We start from the raw sequence: 16,634 nt of genomic DNA, 5'->3' as shown, positions 1-16,634 counted from the left end.
ATTAATTTCACAATAAATAGCCAAATGCTCCACACAATATTTACAACACCCAAAAACAATCAAATAGAGATAGAAATTACTCAACATAAAGCAAAGTCTTCATAAAAATCAAAATTTCAATAATAATTATATAAACACCTCTTCTTCAGCTCATTTAATTAATTATTTGCAAAGGGGAAAATCCAAAATGAAATTAAATTTCAATAATTATCAAACAGCAAATTCACAAAATTTCATAATAATCAAATAACAATCGCATCACATTGTCCTATAACAACAGAGTCAACAACAAGGATTTAGGCACGAAAAGTAGATGATTTAATACATGCCAACAATTATCCAATTTACTATACAATATGCTCTAGACTTTAACTCAATAAAATTTGTATATATAAACCAAGTACGTACTCGTCACCTCGCATATATGGTTTTCAATTACACAACTTGCACATAAGACTTAATGCCTAAGGGAAAATTCCCCCACTCGAGGTTAAGCAAGACACTTACCTCTTTGAAGTTATGCCGATATTCCAAAATCGTTTTCTTGCTTGAATTGACCTCCGGACCGCTCAAATCTATCCAAATTAATTGTATAACTTCAATAAAATTCATCAAAAACAATTCCGGATAATAATACGTCGACTTAAAATTTTATTCCAAAAAGTCAACAAAAGTCAATGCGGGACCCGCCTCTCGGAACCCGATATAATTTTCATGAAATCCGAACACTCATTCCGATACAAGTTCAACCATACCAATTTATCGAGTTCCAATAACAACTCGACTTCCAAATCTTAAATTTTCGTTTTTGGAAGATTTTAAAAAAATCTTGATTTTTCCTCCATTAAATCCGAATTAAATGATGGATTCAAAGACATAATCATGAAAATTAATCAAAACTGGATAAGAATCACTAACCCCAAACACCCACGCAAGAATCTCTCCAAAAATCGCCTTCTACGGAGCTCCAAATTTGATTTTGAGTTATGAACTCAAACCCCCATTTTTGGGAATTTTAATTCTGCCAGATAGGCCTTCTTCGCGTTCGCGACCATTGCTGTACGTTCGCGAAGGCCAAAACGCAACTGCCTCAAATCCTTCATCGCGTTCGCGACCTCCTCGTCGCGTTCGCGAAGGCCAACTATTTCTACCCCATCATTTTCTCTTCGCGTTCGCGAACTCCTCGTCGCGTTCACGAAGACCAGCTGACCAACTCCTTCGCGTTCGCGTTCGCGTTCCACTCTTCGCGTTCGCGAAGGCCAAACGACCTCAGGTCCCACTCTTCCTTTCTTCTTCGCGTTCGTGTTGCCTTGGCCGCGTTCGCAAAGGCTTGCCCAGTTCCTTCTTTGCGTTCGCGTCCCCTATTTTGCATTCGCGAAGGCCAAACCAACAGCCCCTCAACTTCCTCTTCGCGAATGCGGGACTCCCTTTGCATTCGCGAAGAAGGAAACCAGATGACAGAAAACAACATTTCAAAAATAGAAGGAAATGGCCTGTAGCCCATCCGAAACACACCCGAGGCCCCCGGGACCCCGTCTAACATACCAACAAGTTCCATAACCTATCACGGACTCGCTCGAGATTTCAAATCGCATCAAATAATGCCGAAAATACAAATCGCACCACAAATCGAACTTATGAACTTCCAAAACTTTCAACTTCTAAAACTAGTGCCGAAACCTAACAAACCAACCCGGAATCACGTCAAATTTTGCAGGCAAGTCCCAAATAACATAACAGAGTTGTTCCAACTCTCGGAATCGCATTCCGACCCCGATATCAAAAAGTCAACCCCCCGGTCAAACTTCTCAAAAATTCGACTTTCGCCATTTCAAGCCAAAATTGGCTACAGACCTCAAATTCAGAGTCCGGACACGCTCCTAAGTCCAAAATCACCCAACAGAGCTAACGAACCGACAAAACTCTATTTCGGAGTCGTTTTCACACAGTTCTGACTACGGTCAATATCCTAAGACTTAATCTTCCGTCTTAATGACTAAGTGTCCCAAATTACTCCGAATCATCCGTAAATTAAACTCGACCACATACGCGGGTCATAATACATATTGCGAGGCTGCTCAAGACCTTAAGCCATTGAACGGGGCGTAAATTCTTAAAACGACAAGTCGGGTTGTTACATACATCGAGCCATAACTATAATCACGGATATAATTTACCCAGAATATTAGACAACTCGCCCGCTCGTAGCACCATTCCTGATCACAATAACTATTTCAAATCAACCGAGTACTAGCATTAAACCCCATATCGAACAAAACCTCATCCCAACACCTTCTTATGATGTTAATAATAAAAGAAACATGCGGAAATCTCATGACCCCTTATCATATCAATAAGTCATGGAGCTCTCTCACCCCAACTATAACCATAATCCTCTCCTAAGACGACTTTCAACATTATCCTCCCGAATATACCATAATCAATCCCGATAGTACCCCTTCTAGGTCCAATGACCTTATATTATTAAACACAACTATCCCACAGACACGCCGCATCAATATACCTCAAGCCACAACTGTGCAATTTGTGTACCCAAATATGGGAGATGTCTCAAGGAAGAGAAATGTATTACAAGTTCAACAAGCACCACCACAACCGCAATGTTACAATCAACTCCTCAAATTTCGTGAAGAGGATAATCGTAGGTGCATGTACACAATTCTACAAATACGCTGCTCATGTAATTTTTATCATAGAGGAAGGGAAGCAATGAAATCTGATAAATTATCACAGAAGTAAAATTCCCACACACGGCACGGACAACTCACGTGCCAGTAATATGAATGACTCGGCATGGCCACAGGCCTCCAGTCCCAGCATATCATACAAGAGCAATTAAACAAGTACACTTGTATATGATAATGAAATAAGATTCTCATGCTCATGGACTAGTAGAAATAGCATGCCATAGTGTAATCATGTGCAAAGTCTGCTATCGCACTTTAAATCGATAATTTTTTTTAATGCAGAATTAGTAACTACCCCGTTTATTTAAGGAATCATCTTCTTTGCAACCTCAAGTATAGTCTAGATAGTTCTCAACAAAGGTATGAATGCGGAAAATGTTATAACTTTACGCTTAACAGTCAACTCTAGGCATATAATAGCCTAAGCATTCTTCCGAGTATGAATACTTGCTCTAATGACCGCACATGGGCTCAAACCTCACATATATGCGCACTCATAGCACATAGCTATCACAAATAATTAACGTAACTAGTGCCTCCACCGAGTTTTAAATAAAATATTCACTTCAAATAGGTCGCAACCCCGAAACAATATACTTCTGAGAACTCCCAGTCTCCAAATTCATCGAACACATGAATCACCGTAACTGATCCCAACTCCAACACTAAAATGACTAACACATCTTCCACTCACGATAATCCCATGAGGAATGCTTTCATAATTCTTCCGTGCCACATTGCAATAATTTGAATATCAGCAGTCTATCAACCAGGTGAGTACCGCAATACCAATGAGCATCCGTAAGTCAAAACATATTGCGCCATTCTGAAATGCGCACCCTTATCAGGAATTACCGAGCAATTATAACATTCACATAACCAAGCTATTTGAACTAAATTCCTCTAACTCGACCAAACCACGTAGGTCACCAAACCCAAGAATATTGCCACCATGTAGAGTCTCACCACATCATAATTACCCCTATAAATACCACAACCGAAACACCCACTCTGAAAATACCTTATTTGAGTCTAAGGCTGTTTTATTCATCTTCCTGATACCGAAATATAAAATCCATAATGATATACAAAAATGCCACAAGTCTCGACACCATCCAACTTAAATCTCAGATTTTAGCCATAAGCAAATCCGCCAAAAAAATTCTCAATTGTTACATATTAAATCTCGAATCTATTAGAACTTTCTCGAGTGTCACCCCATTTGTTCAAATCCACATTACACCGCCCAAATGGGCCAAAAGACACGTGCCCCATTAGCACAACAATACTCCAAGAAGTAACTCTACTTTAATACCACCTATCAAATTAATACTCTGTGCGCACTACATCATTCACAAATAACAACTCACTTATCCCACGATTTTCATATACTCACAAGTGCAATATAACCCGTATCCAGGATTTTCCTTATTCGAGTCATCCTCGATCTCAACTTCTACAAGTCATAACTAACCCACCGGTATGCCTCAGCCCAAAACTAAACCATTATATATAACCATGAAATTGAATTATCAATAGCAGGCTCCCCCACTTGGCTCAAAGCCATAGATTAAAACATTCCATAACTCACAATACCAATACTCTATTACTGCCATAATGCCACAGTCAGTTAAACGAAACTTCTTCTTAAACTCATGCAACGCCAACCATAAAAATACCCCAAATCAGCTGCTAAGCTCGCAATCATTCTCTTGACACTCAAGTCAACTTTCTCAGCCAGATTCAAATTCAAATCTCCACACATACGCCATGTTGGCAGAAAAGACACTCTCCACTCACATTTAAGGAACATACCTACGTAGATTACTCTCCAGGAGATAACCCACCTCCTTAGCCTCAAATTGGCATCTTGTTATATCTTTTTGCAGTCACAATTACTATGCAATCACTTAGTCTATCTGAGTCCAAACTCATTATCCAGACATGAGAATTTAATTTGTCCCAAAATTTAACAATGTAAAAGATCCTTCAAAATATTCATACTTGAGACTGTACGTCACATCAAAATGAAAATCAAGCACCCAATGGCCTTTCCTTTACATTTACGGAAACACTTCTCGTCACATTCAATGCGTCTTAACACATCCCGCATTTAAATCGTACTCATCACAAGGCCATTCCACCGCTCATCGATCCACAAATTCCACCTGTAGGGACATTACCAGACATATGAGTCCAAATGTACAAGTTATAACTGAAGCTACCGAGCTTAAACTGCGATCTAACCATGGCCTCAAGTTCTCCAGACTGGCCCATCACCAAAACATAGAATACACATCTCGCACATCATCCCTGAAATCACAAGCCGATAATACACAACTGATACCGAGCGCTCATGTGCGCATATGAATGCGTGGAAGGAATCCAGAGAGTTATATTTCAAGCTGAATCAATTCCACACGATAAAGAAAGATGGGAAATTATCCTTAATGTCCTGTAGCCTCTCGAAGATAAGTATAGACGTCATCATACCGATCCGCAAGACTCAACTAGACATTTGCTCATGATTTGTAGAACCTATGAATCTAGAGCTCTGATACCACCTTGTCACGACCCAAAATCCAACTAGTCATGATGGCACCTAACCCAACCCGCTAGGTAAGTCAACTTTCAACTATCCAATTCCAATAACAATTATTAAAGCAATTTAAGTAAATAATTATCTTAACCCTATACATTTTCCAAGAACTGGTAGTACAAATCATGAGCTTCTAAGAATAGAGTTTACAAAGTGGAGATGAAATAAATACATAGTCTGTTTGAATAGTACATAAATAGAGCTTTTATAAATCTAAGGCTACCATGAACAAGAGGCAGCTACAACAGGAACGCAGGTACATCTTCAAATCCGCATCAACAACAGCCAACATCTGCACGCAATGTGCAGAAGTGTAGTATCAGTACAACCAACCCCATGTACTGAGTAAGTAACAAACCTAACCTTAGGTTGAAAGCAGTGACAAGCTTTTACCAAGATCGGGTCCAAAACCAATAGTCCACCACAGTCCATAACAACGTAAAGCCAATAATATAAGAAGTAACTCAGAAATAAAATACTCAGCTAAATCATGTTTTCTAAAAATAGGTCTTCCCTTTCAAGTACATCAGTGAAAAACCCAAATCGTTTACCGAAATTTCCAAAAATATGAATAAGTTTGAAAGCAATAATTTTCCCAAAATCCTTTCAATAATAAATAAGATGTTTCATTTTCTTTCCAAATAACCCGTTTAAAACAAATGCATCACTATGCCCATCTGTCAACATGTGTGAGAAATTATGAATGATGTGATACTGTCCAACATGAGGAAAATACATCTTTATGCCTGTATGTCATGTGTGCGTGTCAATGCGATGCAACTCAGTGATAAAATCATATGCATACTCCTAGGGTATCATTTCACTCAGTCCTCTCAGTCATTCAGTACTCGCACTCGACACTCGCACTCAGTACGTACCTGTGCTCACTGGGGGTGTGTACAGACTCCGGGGGCTCCTTTAGCCTAAGCGCTATAATCTGCACAGACAACTCACGTGCTGCATGGACAACTCACGTGCAATAATAATATATGGAAGCACACGGCCAACTCATGTGTTGCACGGACAACCCACATTCTACAATAATATTTGGATCCGCACGACCAACTCACGTGCTATAATAAAGCCTATAAGGCCTGCTGCAAGCGGGCAGCCCCGATCCACATACTAATCCTCACAATCAGGCCCTCGGCCTCACTCAGTCATCAATCTCTCCAGTCTCTCTCTCATGGGCTCACAATGTCATGAAAATAGCCCAAAAATGATGATATGATATATCAATAAATAATAACAGAGACTGAGATATGATATGTAATGACATGAATATGACTGAGTATAATTTTCAATTGTAAACAAATAATTCACAGCAATATGACCTCTGTGGGTTCTAATAATACTGGCACATAGCCTCAACATGATTTTTAATATGCTTATCAGCTCAATTTCTTTAACACATAAAACCGTATGGAAAATGCCAAGATTATTTAACTACAAAATTTCACAAAAATAATTATGTCACAATTTCTATAGTGCACGCCCACATGCCCGTCACCTCGCATGTGCGTCACCTCCCAACAATTCACATAATACATATATTTAGGGTTCATACCCTCATCTCCAAGATTAAAAGAGTTACTTACCTCGAACAAGCCAAATCCAATGTTGAGCAAGCTAAGCAATGCTCCAGAAATTCCATTCTACGCGTATCAACTTCCAAACGGCTTGAATCTAGTCACAATTAATTTGATTCAGCTCACAAAAAGTATAGGAATTAATTTCATATCAAAATACTAATATTTTCCAAAATATACGAAATTACGCCCCAAAAATCACCCGTGGGGCCCATGCCTCTGCATCCGATAAAACTTACAAAATACGAACCCCCATTCAACCACGAGTCCAACCATACCAAAATTACTCAAATCCGACCACAATTCGGCCTTCAAATCCTCAATTAAAGTCTGAAGTTTTCTACTATTTTCAACCCAAAACACTAATTTGTTAATAAAAACAATAATAGATTCATGTAATTTAACCAAAACCGAGCTAGAATCACTTACCCCAATCCATATGGTGAAAATCACTTCAAAAATTGCTTCAATCCGAGCTCCATAACTCCAAATGTGTTAAAATAGCCGAAACCTCAAAATATATCTTCTGTCCAGGCATTTACCCTTCGCGATCATGGGAAATGCTTCGCGATCACAAAGAACAAACTCTCCAACTCTTCCAGACAGCCTTTAGTATAATGGTCATAACGTTTTGTACAAAACTCCAAAATGCAAATGGTTTGCATTTCTGAAAACTAGCCATCAAGGGCTACAATTTCATTTTTGGATCATCTCCAAATTCCTTATAGATTGCAAGATATAAGCTTCCAAAGTCGGGTCAGTGCAACAGAGATTTTGTTCTACGCAATCGCAATTCACAAGGTTCCAAACTGTTGTTTGCTCTTCGCGAATGCGACCAAATGTTCGCGATCGCGATGCATACCTCTGTAGGTAGAAACCAGCAATTAAAAATGGCCTAGAAATGGTCCGAAACCACCACGAAACTCACTCGAGCCCCCTCGGTACCTCAACCAAATATACCAACAAGTCCTAAAACATCATACAAACTTAGCCGAAGCCTCGAATCACATCAAACAATGCTAAAACTATGAATTGCACCTCAATTCAAGCCTAATGAACTTTGAAACTTCCAATTTTTAAAAACGATGTCGGAACCTATCAAATCACGTCCAATTGAACTCCAATTTTGCACACAAGACATAAATGACATAAAGGAGCTATGAAAATTTTCATATCTGGATTCCGACCCCGATATCAAAAACTGAACCCCTGGTCAAACTTTTCAAAAATTCGACTTTTGCCATTTCAAGCCTAATTCCACTACGGACCTCAAAAATATTTTTCTGACACGCTCCTAAGTCCAAAATCACCATACGGAGCTATTGGAATCATAATAATTCAATTCCGAGGTCATTTACACATAAGTGAATATCCGGTCAACTTTTCCAACTTAAGTTTTCAATTATGAGACTAAATGTCTCATTTCACTCCGAAATCCTTCCGGACCCGAACCAACTAGCCCGATAAGTCATAAATCAACTGTAAGGCATAAATTGAGTAGTAAATGAGGGAACGGGGATGTGATACTCAAAATGACCGGTCGGGTCGTTACAAGATAATTAGTAATAGTTCAAATATCTTTAATCGACCTATAGATTTTGAATCGACTAAAGAGGTACAGCTCGTTTTATGGCTTGGCTAAGGAACAATTCAACTCTATCACATGCGAACGTTTGGCTCTCGACTAAGGAGCATTCCTTCTTACTGGTTGGAAAATTCCAGCTAATTAGACTCCGACTTTGTTTAACTGATAGTATAACGACCCGGTCGGTCGTTTCGAGAGTTATAGCCCTATTTCCCCCATTTTTGCTTCTTTTTAAGTCTTGCAACTATATTGTGTTATACCGGGTTAGTTGGTTCGGCACCAGAGTGGTTTCGGAGTGGATTGAGACACTTAGTCTCTAAAGTAGAAGCTTAAGTTGGAAAAAGTCAACCGTACATTGACTTATGGGTAAACGATCTCGGAATTTAATTTTGATAATTTTGTTAGCTCCTAGGTAATTTTGGACTTAGGAGCGCGTTCGGAATGAGATTTGGAGGCTCGTGGTAGAATTAGGCTTGAATTGGCGAAAGTTAAAATTTTGGCAATTTTGGTCGGTAGTGGAAATTTGATATCAGAATCAGAATGGAATTACGGAAGTTGGAATAGGTTCGTGGTGTTATTTTTGACTTGTGTGTAAAATTTGAGGTCATTCGGGTGTGGTTTGGTAGGATTCAACATCGTTTGTGGAATTCGAAAGTTTAGAAGTCCTTACGCTTGAATCCGAGTGTAATTTGGTGTTTTGATGTTATTTTGAGTTATTTGATTATTTGTCTAAGTACGTATGATATTGTGGTATATGTTGTTCTATTTGGTTGAGTTCCCGAGGGCATCGGGGTGATTCCGGGTGATTAATGGAACAAGTTTGGAAATTGGAGGAATTGCTGAAGTTTAACTCAATTGTCATAATCGCACATGCGGATGTCTCATCGCAGGTGCAAGCCCACAGAAGCGAGCGGGTGATCGCAGATGCGAGATTGGAGGAGCTGGGAAGAAGGCACAGGTGCGAGAAGGTTGTCGCATCTGCGAGCCCGCAGGTGCAAGACCTGGGGCGCAGACGCAGAAGGGAGGAAAATGACTGGCTTCGCAGATGCGGAGAGTTATGCGCAGGTGCGCAAGCGCAGGCGCGAGAGATTGGCCGCAGATGCAGAACCTGGAATCTTAAGTGAGTTCCGCACCTGCGATGGAAATTCCGCAGGTGCGGTGTCACAGAAGAGGAAAAAGGACCGCAGGTGCGGCTTCGCTGGGCAGAATGTATAAATTGAGGACTTCGTGATTTTTGCTCATTTCCACCATTTTTTAACTCGGACTTTGGAGCTTTTGAGGGGATTTTTGAAGGGGATTCAAGGTTATTCACTGAGGTAAGTTTCTTGAGCTCTATTATCATTAGCTATGGTATTTTCCCGTTGATTTCTCACCTAATTAGTAGGGTTTTTGAAGTGAAATAAGGGGTTAGGGCTTGGGATTTTGGAGAGAGTAATTTGAGGATTTGAAGGACCAAATGATGTCGAATTTTGATGAATTTCATATGATTAGACTCGTGAGTTAATGGGCTTTCGGGTTTTGTGACTTTTGTCGGATTTCGAGTCGTGGGCCTGAGGTTCGGATTTGAGTCGATTTTGGGTTTTGAGTCTAATTTAGTAGATTTCTTGTAGAATTGATTCCTTTAGTGTATATTAATGGTATTGTACTGCTTGTGGCTAGATTCGGAACGCTCGGAGGCCGATTCGAGAGGCAAGGACATTGCAGAGTAGTGATTTGCTCGGATTGAGGTAAGTAACAGTTTTAAATCTAGCCCTAAGGGTATGAAAACCCGGATTTTTGTGTCATGCGATTAATTTGGAAGTGACGCACATGCTAGGTGACGGGCGTGTGGGCGTGCGCCGAAGGGATTGTGACTTGGTCCGCCCCGTGAAACTGTAAAGTTGAATAACTTGTTGTTAGCCATATGCTCTCTATGTGTTGTAGAAATTTGACTGTAAATCATCTTTAGATTATGTGTTGGAACTGTAGGGACCCACAGAGGTCATGTACATGTTGAATTATCTGCTAAATTATTGTTTTGTACTCAGTCACAGTTTACTTGTTATTTTATCTCAGTCTCTATTGTTCATTATTTGATGCATCATTACCAAACTACCGAGATCCGTGTCCGAGAGCATTACCAAACTACCGCACACTATTAACGAAGGGCCGTAAAATCCGTGTCCAACCGGATATCATGCCATGAATCTCGGCCCGCATCAGCGGTGGATCTGTGATTAGTGAAAAGGAAGATTTTTACCTTTCTTAGAACTGTACTTAGGGTAAAACTCTCCTAATATATAAATGGGAAGTTCATTATTCATTATAGACAGTGTAACATGCATATAAAGGCAATATACATTTGTTTCCTCTGCTTTTAAAGATTATTCTAAGTTCTTAGTTTTGTTCATAGCCCTTCATAAGTGTTTGGTTCCAAATCGAAGGCAGGAAAATTGTTTGGATCACAACTGAGCTCGAACTTGGTCTTACAACTGGTTTGGCCATTTATTCCATCTTTAATTTGATCATCTAATGCTATTAATCACTTTTATTGAATTAGTCCACATATCCTTAAAATACGTATAAAATTAATTGTTATCCATTTTTAACAGTAAACAGTTTGGCGCCCACCGTGGGGCTAAGGATAATAGTGGTAATCTGATACAAATTTCCATAACGTACTCTGTTTTACGCTTGTTCTTTAAGATTTTAATTTCAGGTCAACTTAAGAATGTCAAACTCTCAATCTGCTCACTTGAACGTTGATGCTGAGTCTGGCCACCATGGCGAAAACAACAATATAGTACCTAGCAACGAGGTGCCCCCTGTTGACCCCAACAGAGTCCCAGTTGCGGACCCAATCTATGCCAACTCACCTGTGGCCATCGATGCAAACCTGCTGATCGACCCCGAGAACAACGTTCGCGGAAGAGCCCGATCAATAGCTCGGGGTACGCACGACGGTGAAGGCGACAGGATCAATCTGCGAATGATCATTGAAATGTTACAAGCTCAACAGGCGGCGATAGCCCAGCTGCAGAACCAAAGCCGCGCCCCCAGCAGAGTTAAGCCCAAACCATCCCAAGAAAACACCCGAAGAAATGAACAAGTCTCGAAAAGGTTGGGTGAAGTTGAGCACGGGACCAACCCCGAAATAATAAAGATGCTTGAGGAACTGACAAAGCGGGTGGAATCGGGGGAGACAAAGGTTAAAGCCAATGACAAAAAAGTGGAGACCTATAACTCCAGAGTTGATCAAATACCTGGAGCACCCCCGGTATTGAAAGGCTTGGATTCCAAGAAATTTGTCCAAAATCCTTTCCCCCCGAGTGCGGAACTGAAGCCAATCCTGAATAAGTTTTGTATGCCCAAAATTCTGAAGTATAACAGAACCATGGATCCAAATAAGCACGTGACTTCCTACACGTGTGCCATCAGGGGAAACAACTTAGAAGATGACGAAATCGAGTCGGTTTTGCTGAAAAGGTTTGGAGAAACCATGTCAAAAGGAGCAATGATATGGTATCACAACTTACCTCCTAATCCTATTGATTCGTTTGCTATGCTTGCAGATGTATTTGTTAAAGCGAACGCCGGGGCCATCAAGGTCGAGACCAGAAAATCGGATCTTTTCAAACTAAAACAAAGAGATAACGAAATGCTCAGGGAATTCGTGTCGAGGTTTCAAATGGAACGAATGGACCTGCCTCCGGTTGCGGACGATTGGGCCGTTCAGGCATTCATTCAAGAACTCAACCCCCAAAGCTCCTTGGCTTCACAACAACTGAAATAGAATTTGATAGAATACCCGTCGGTAACCTGGGCCGACGTCCATAACAGGTAACAATAAAAAATCAGAGTTGAGGACGATCCGCTCAGGCCCCCCTCCAGGTCCGTTTATCCCATCAGAACTAATGACAGGTATAAGAGAGTCGACGATAATGAACCAAGACCGAATAAAGATTTGTATCAACTGTATAGCGGAGATCGAATGGGTAGTGGATCCGGGCGTAATCCTGCGAGAAATGAAAAAAGAAATGATCGAGGCCACAATAGTTGGGGACTCATGGACAAAATGGTTTTGACAGGCCACTCGGGCTCAAGGAGGCACTGAGATTATCGGAATATAACTTTAATATCGATGCTGCCAGCATCGTATCTGCCATCGGGCGCATCAAAGATACCAAGTGGCCCCGACCATTGCAGTCCGACCCTACCCAAAGAGACCCTAACTTGATGTGTAAGTATCATAGAACTCATAGCCATAGGACCGAGGACTGCAAACAACTAAGAGAAGAAGTGGCACAGTTACACAATAACGGGGACCTCCGGGAATTTTTGAGTGATCGAGCCAAAAATCAGTTCAAGAATCGGGACTCCAACAAACAGACCGAACAAGAGGAACCTCAGCACGTCATCAACATGATCATTGGTGGAGTCGACATCCCCCAGGGACCAATGCTAAAGCGCACTAAGGTGTCCATCACAAGGGAAAAATGAACCCGAGATTATATACCGGATGGGACCATCTCTTTCAACGATAAGGACGCCGAAGCCATTGTGCAACCGCATAATGATGCACTGGTAATAACTGTACTCATAAATAAATCTCGAGTTAAGCGTGTGTTAATTGACCCAGGTAGCTCGGCCAATATCATCAGATCGAGGGTCGTAGTGCAGTTGGATCTACAAGACCAAATAGTGCATGCAGTCCAGGTTTTAAACAGATTCAACATGGCATACGAAACTACTAAATGGTAGATAACCCTGCTGGTGAACATCGCCGGGACCATTCAAGAAACAAAGTTCTATGTGATTGAAGGGTATATGAGATATAATTCTCTATTAAAAAGGCCATGGATTCACAACACGAGGGCAATACCCTTGACACTACATCAGGCACTGAAGTTCCCAACACCAGGAGGGATCAAGACAGTTTACTAAGAGCAGTCGACCGCAAAAGAAATGTTCGCAGTCGATGGGGTGATCCCGGTGTCCGCACTCTCGACATCAAAGAACAAGAAGTCGGTTAGAAAGGAAGAAACAAAATAGCAATCACCGACACCAGCCCCAACCGATCCGGAGAAGCAAGAAGCAAGCGAGGATGATAATTACAGAGTTCCTAGGTCGTTCATCACCCCTGACGATTCCGATGCCACCAAATCAACAGTCGAGGAGCTGGAGCAAGTCAAATTGATCGAATACTTACCCGATTAGAAGGTATACCTGGGTAAGGGGTTAACTCCTGAGCTTAGGAAAAAACTCATTAAATTCCTTATAGCTAACATAGATTGCTTTGCTTGGTCCCACCTTGATATGACAGGGATCCCGCCAGAAATAACCACTCATAAGTTAAGCTTGGATCCTAAGTTCCACCCGGTTAAATAGAAGATGAGGCCTCAGTCCGAAGTCAAGCATGCATTCATCAAAGACGAGGTATCCAAACTCCTTAAAATAGGTTCCATTCGGGAAGTTAATTACTCGGATTGGTTGGATAACGTAGTAGTAGTTCCTAAAAAGGGAAATAAATTAAGAATGTGCGTAGATTACAAAGACTTGAACAAGGAATGCACCAAGGACTCTTTTCCTTTGCCTAACATTGATCGCATAATCGATGCGACGGCCGGCCACGAGATACTCAGCTTTCTCGACTCCTATTCTGGGTACAACCAAATCTGGATGGACCCGGGCGATCAAGAAAAAACTTCCTTTATCACTAAATTTGGCACCTATTATTATAACGTAATGCCGTTTGGATTAAAAAATACCGGTGCCACTTATCAACGCCTAGTAAACCGGATGTTCAAAGAACAAATAGGAAAATCAATGGAAGTTTATATTGACGACATATTAGTTAAGTCCCTGCGAGTAGAGGACCATTTGAAACATTTGCAGGAAACCTTTGACATACTGAAGAAATAAAATGTGAAGCTAAACCTAGAGAAATGTGCATTCGGGATCGGATCCGGGAAATTCCTTGGATTCATGGTGTCCAACCGAGGGATTGAGATCAATCCCGATAAAATCAAAGTTATAGAAGATATCACCATGGTGGACAGTGTCAAGGCCGTTTAGAGGCTAACCGGGCGCATAGCCGCCCGGGGCCGGTTCATATCGAGGTCTTTCAATAAGAGCCATCAATTCTTATGACTATTGAAGAATAAGAATAACTTTTCTTGGACCCCGGAATGCCAACAAGCTTTGGAAGAACTCAAACGGTACCTTTCGAGTCCACCCTTAATCCATACTCCGAAGGCGGATGAGTAGTTGTACCTGTACTTGGCGGTATCCGAGGTAGAGGTAAGTGGAGTCCTAGTCCAGGAAGAGAAAGGTACACAATTTCCTATCTATTATGTTAGTAGAACTCTAGGCGAGGCCGAAACAAGGTATCCTCACTTGGAAAAATTGGTGCTCGCTCTGCTAAGCGCCTCCAAAAAGTTAAAGCCATATTTTCAATGCCACCCTGTATGTGTCGTAACTTCTTACCCATTAAGGAACATAATGCTCAACCCCGAGCTCTCGGGCCGGTTGGCCAAATGGGTCATAGAAATTAGAGGGTACAGTATCGTATATCGACCCCGAACTGCCATCAAATCATAAATTTTGGCAGACTTCGTGGACAACTTTATGCCGGCCTTAATACCCGAAGTCGAAAAGGAATTGTTGTTAACCTCGGGGACTTCCTCGAGAATCTAGACCCTCTTTACAGACGGTGCCTCGAACTCAAAGGGATCTGGACTCGACATCGTATTGAAGCTGCATACGGTTAACGTAGTTAGGCAATCTATTAGAACTGTGAAACTGACTAACAATGAGGTCGAGTATGAGGCCATGATTGCATGTCTCGTGTTGGCTAAAAGGCTGGGGGCCGAGGTGGTCGAAGCTAAGTGCGATTCCCTACTTGTGGTAAATCAAGTCAATGGGACGTTCGAAGTAAAAAAGGAATGAATGCAAATGTATTTAGACAAATTGCAGGTAACACTGCATCAATTCAAGGAATGGACCCTACAACATGTACCCCGAGATCAAAATAGCGAGGTCGATGCTCTGGATAACTTGGGGTCATCGGTTGATGACGATGAATTTAGTTCAGGAACGATCGTACAACTCATGAAATCTGTAATGGAAGAAGGCCATGCTGAAATAAACTCAATAAGTTTAACTTGGGATTGGAGAAACAAGTATATAGACTACTTGAAGACTGGGAAGTTGCCCTCGGATCCTAAAGAATCGATAGCTCTACACACGAAGGCGGCCAGGTTCAGCCTGCCCGAAGGTACTCTATTCAGAAGAACGTTCGATGGCCCACTCGCCATATGCTTGGGGCCGGGAGATACCAAATATGTTTTGAGGGAAGTTCACGAAGGCACGTACAAAAACCATTCGGGGGCAGAATCTTTGGTTCGTAAGATAACCAGGGCCAGTTATTACTGGATCAACATGGAGAAAGATGCAAAGGACTTTGTATGAAGATGCGACGGCTGTCAGACGTATGCACCGATGATCTATCAACCTGGAGAACTACTACATTCGGTCTTATCACCTTGGTTGTTCATGAAGTGGGGAATGGACATTGTCGGTCCCCTGCTATGGGCACCTGGTAAGGCTCAATTCATACTATTTATGATTGATTATTTTTCTAATTGGGTCAAAGCTCAAGCGTTTAAGAAGGTCAGGGAAAAAGACGTTGTTGACTTCATTTGGGACCACATAATATGCTGGTTCGGGATACCGGCCGAGATAGTGTGTGATAACGGGAAACAGTTCATCGGCAGCAAGGTAATCAAATTTTTCAAATATCATAAGATCAAAAAGATCTTGTCAACACCCTATCACCTTAGCGGGAACGGACAGGCAAAATCAACAAACAAGACTATACTTCAAAACCTAAAGAAAAGTTTGACCGATGCCAAAGGGAAATGGAAGGAAATTCTGCCTGAAGTCTTGTGGGCATACTGTACAACCTCGAAATCTAGTACCGGGGCCACTCTATTTTCGTTGGTCTACGGTGCCGAAGCACTAATATCGGTCGAAGTGGGAGAACCGAGCCTCAGGTTTCGATATGTGACCGAAGAATCAAACAGTGAGGCCATGAGCACGAGCCTGGAACTATTGGATAAAAGGCGCGAGGCTGCCTTAGTACGGTTGGCCGCCCAGAAACAGCGGATAGAAAG

At 41.4% G+C, this 16,634-nt stretch overlaps 1 protein-coding gene across 1 annotated transcript; it reads left to right on the top strand.

Moving 5' to 3' along the window:
- Window positions 1-11,191: 11,191 nt before the first annotated feature.
- Window positions 11,192-12,253, top strand: LOC138902579 (uncharacterized). Its single transcript, XM_070190461.1, has one exon. It carries the CDS (start codon window positions 11,192-11,194, stop codon window positions 12,251-12,253), a length of 1,062 nt encoding a protein of 353 aa, XP_070046562.1.
- Window positions 12,254-16,634: the final 4,381 nt, after the last annotated feature.

The sequence above is a fragment of the Nicotiana tomentosiformis genome, chromosome 12 (assembly GCF_000390325.3).
Source record: "Nicotiana tomentosiformis chromosome 12, ASM39032v3, whole genome shotgun sequence".
Taxonomy (NCBI): Eukaryota; Viridiplantae; Streptophyta; class Magnoliopsida; order Solanales; family Solanaceae; genus Nicotiana; species Nicotiana tomentosiformis.
Note: the sequence above shows the minus strand (reverse complement) of the source record. Positions and strands in the feature narration are given on the sequence as shown.

Excerpts from the sequence above, each read along its gene's own strand:
- LOC138902579 (XM_070190461.1), top strand. The coding sequence starts at position 11,192 with ATGTCAAACTCTCAATCTGCTCACTTGAACGTTGATGCTGAGTCTGGC.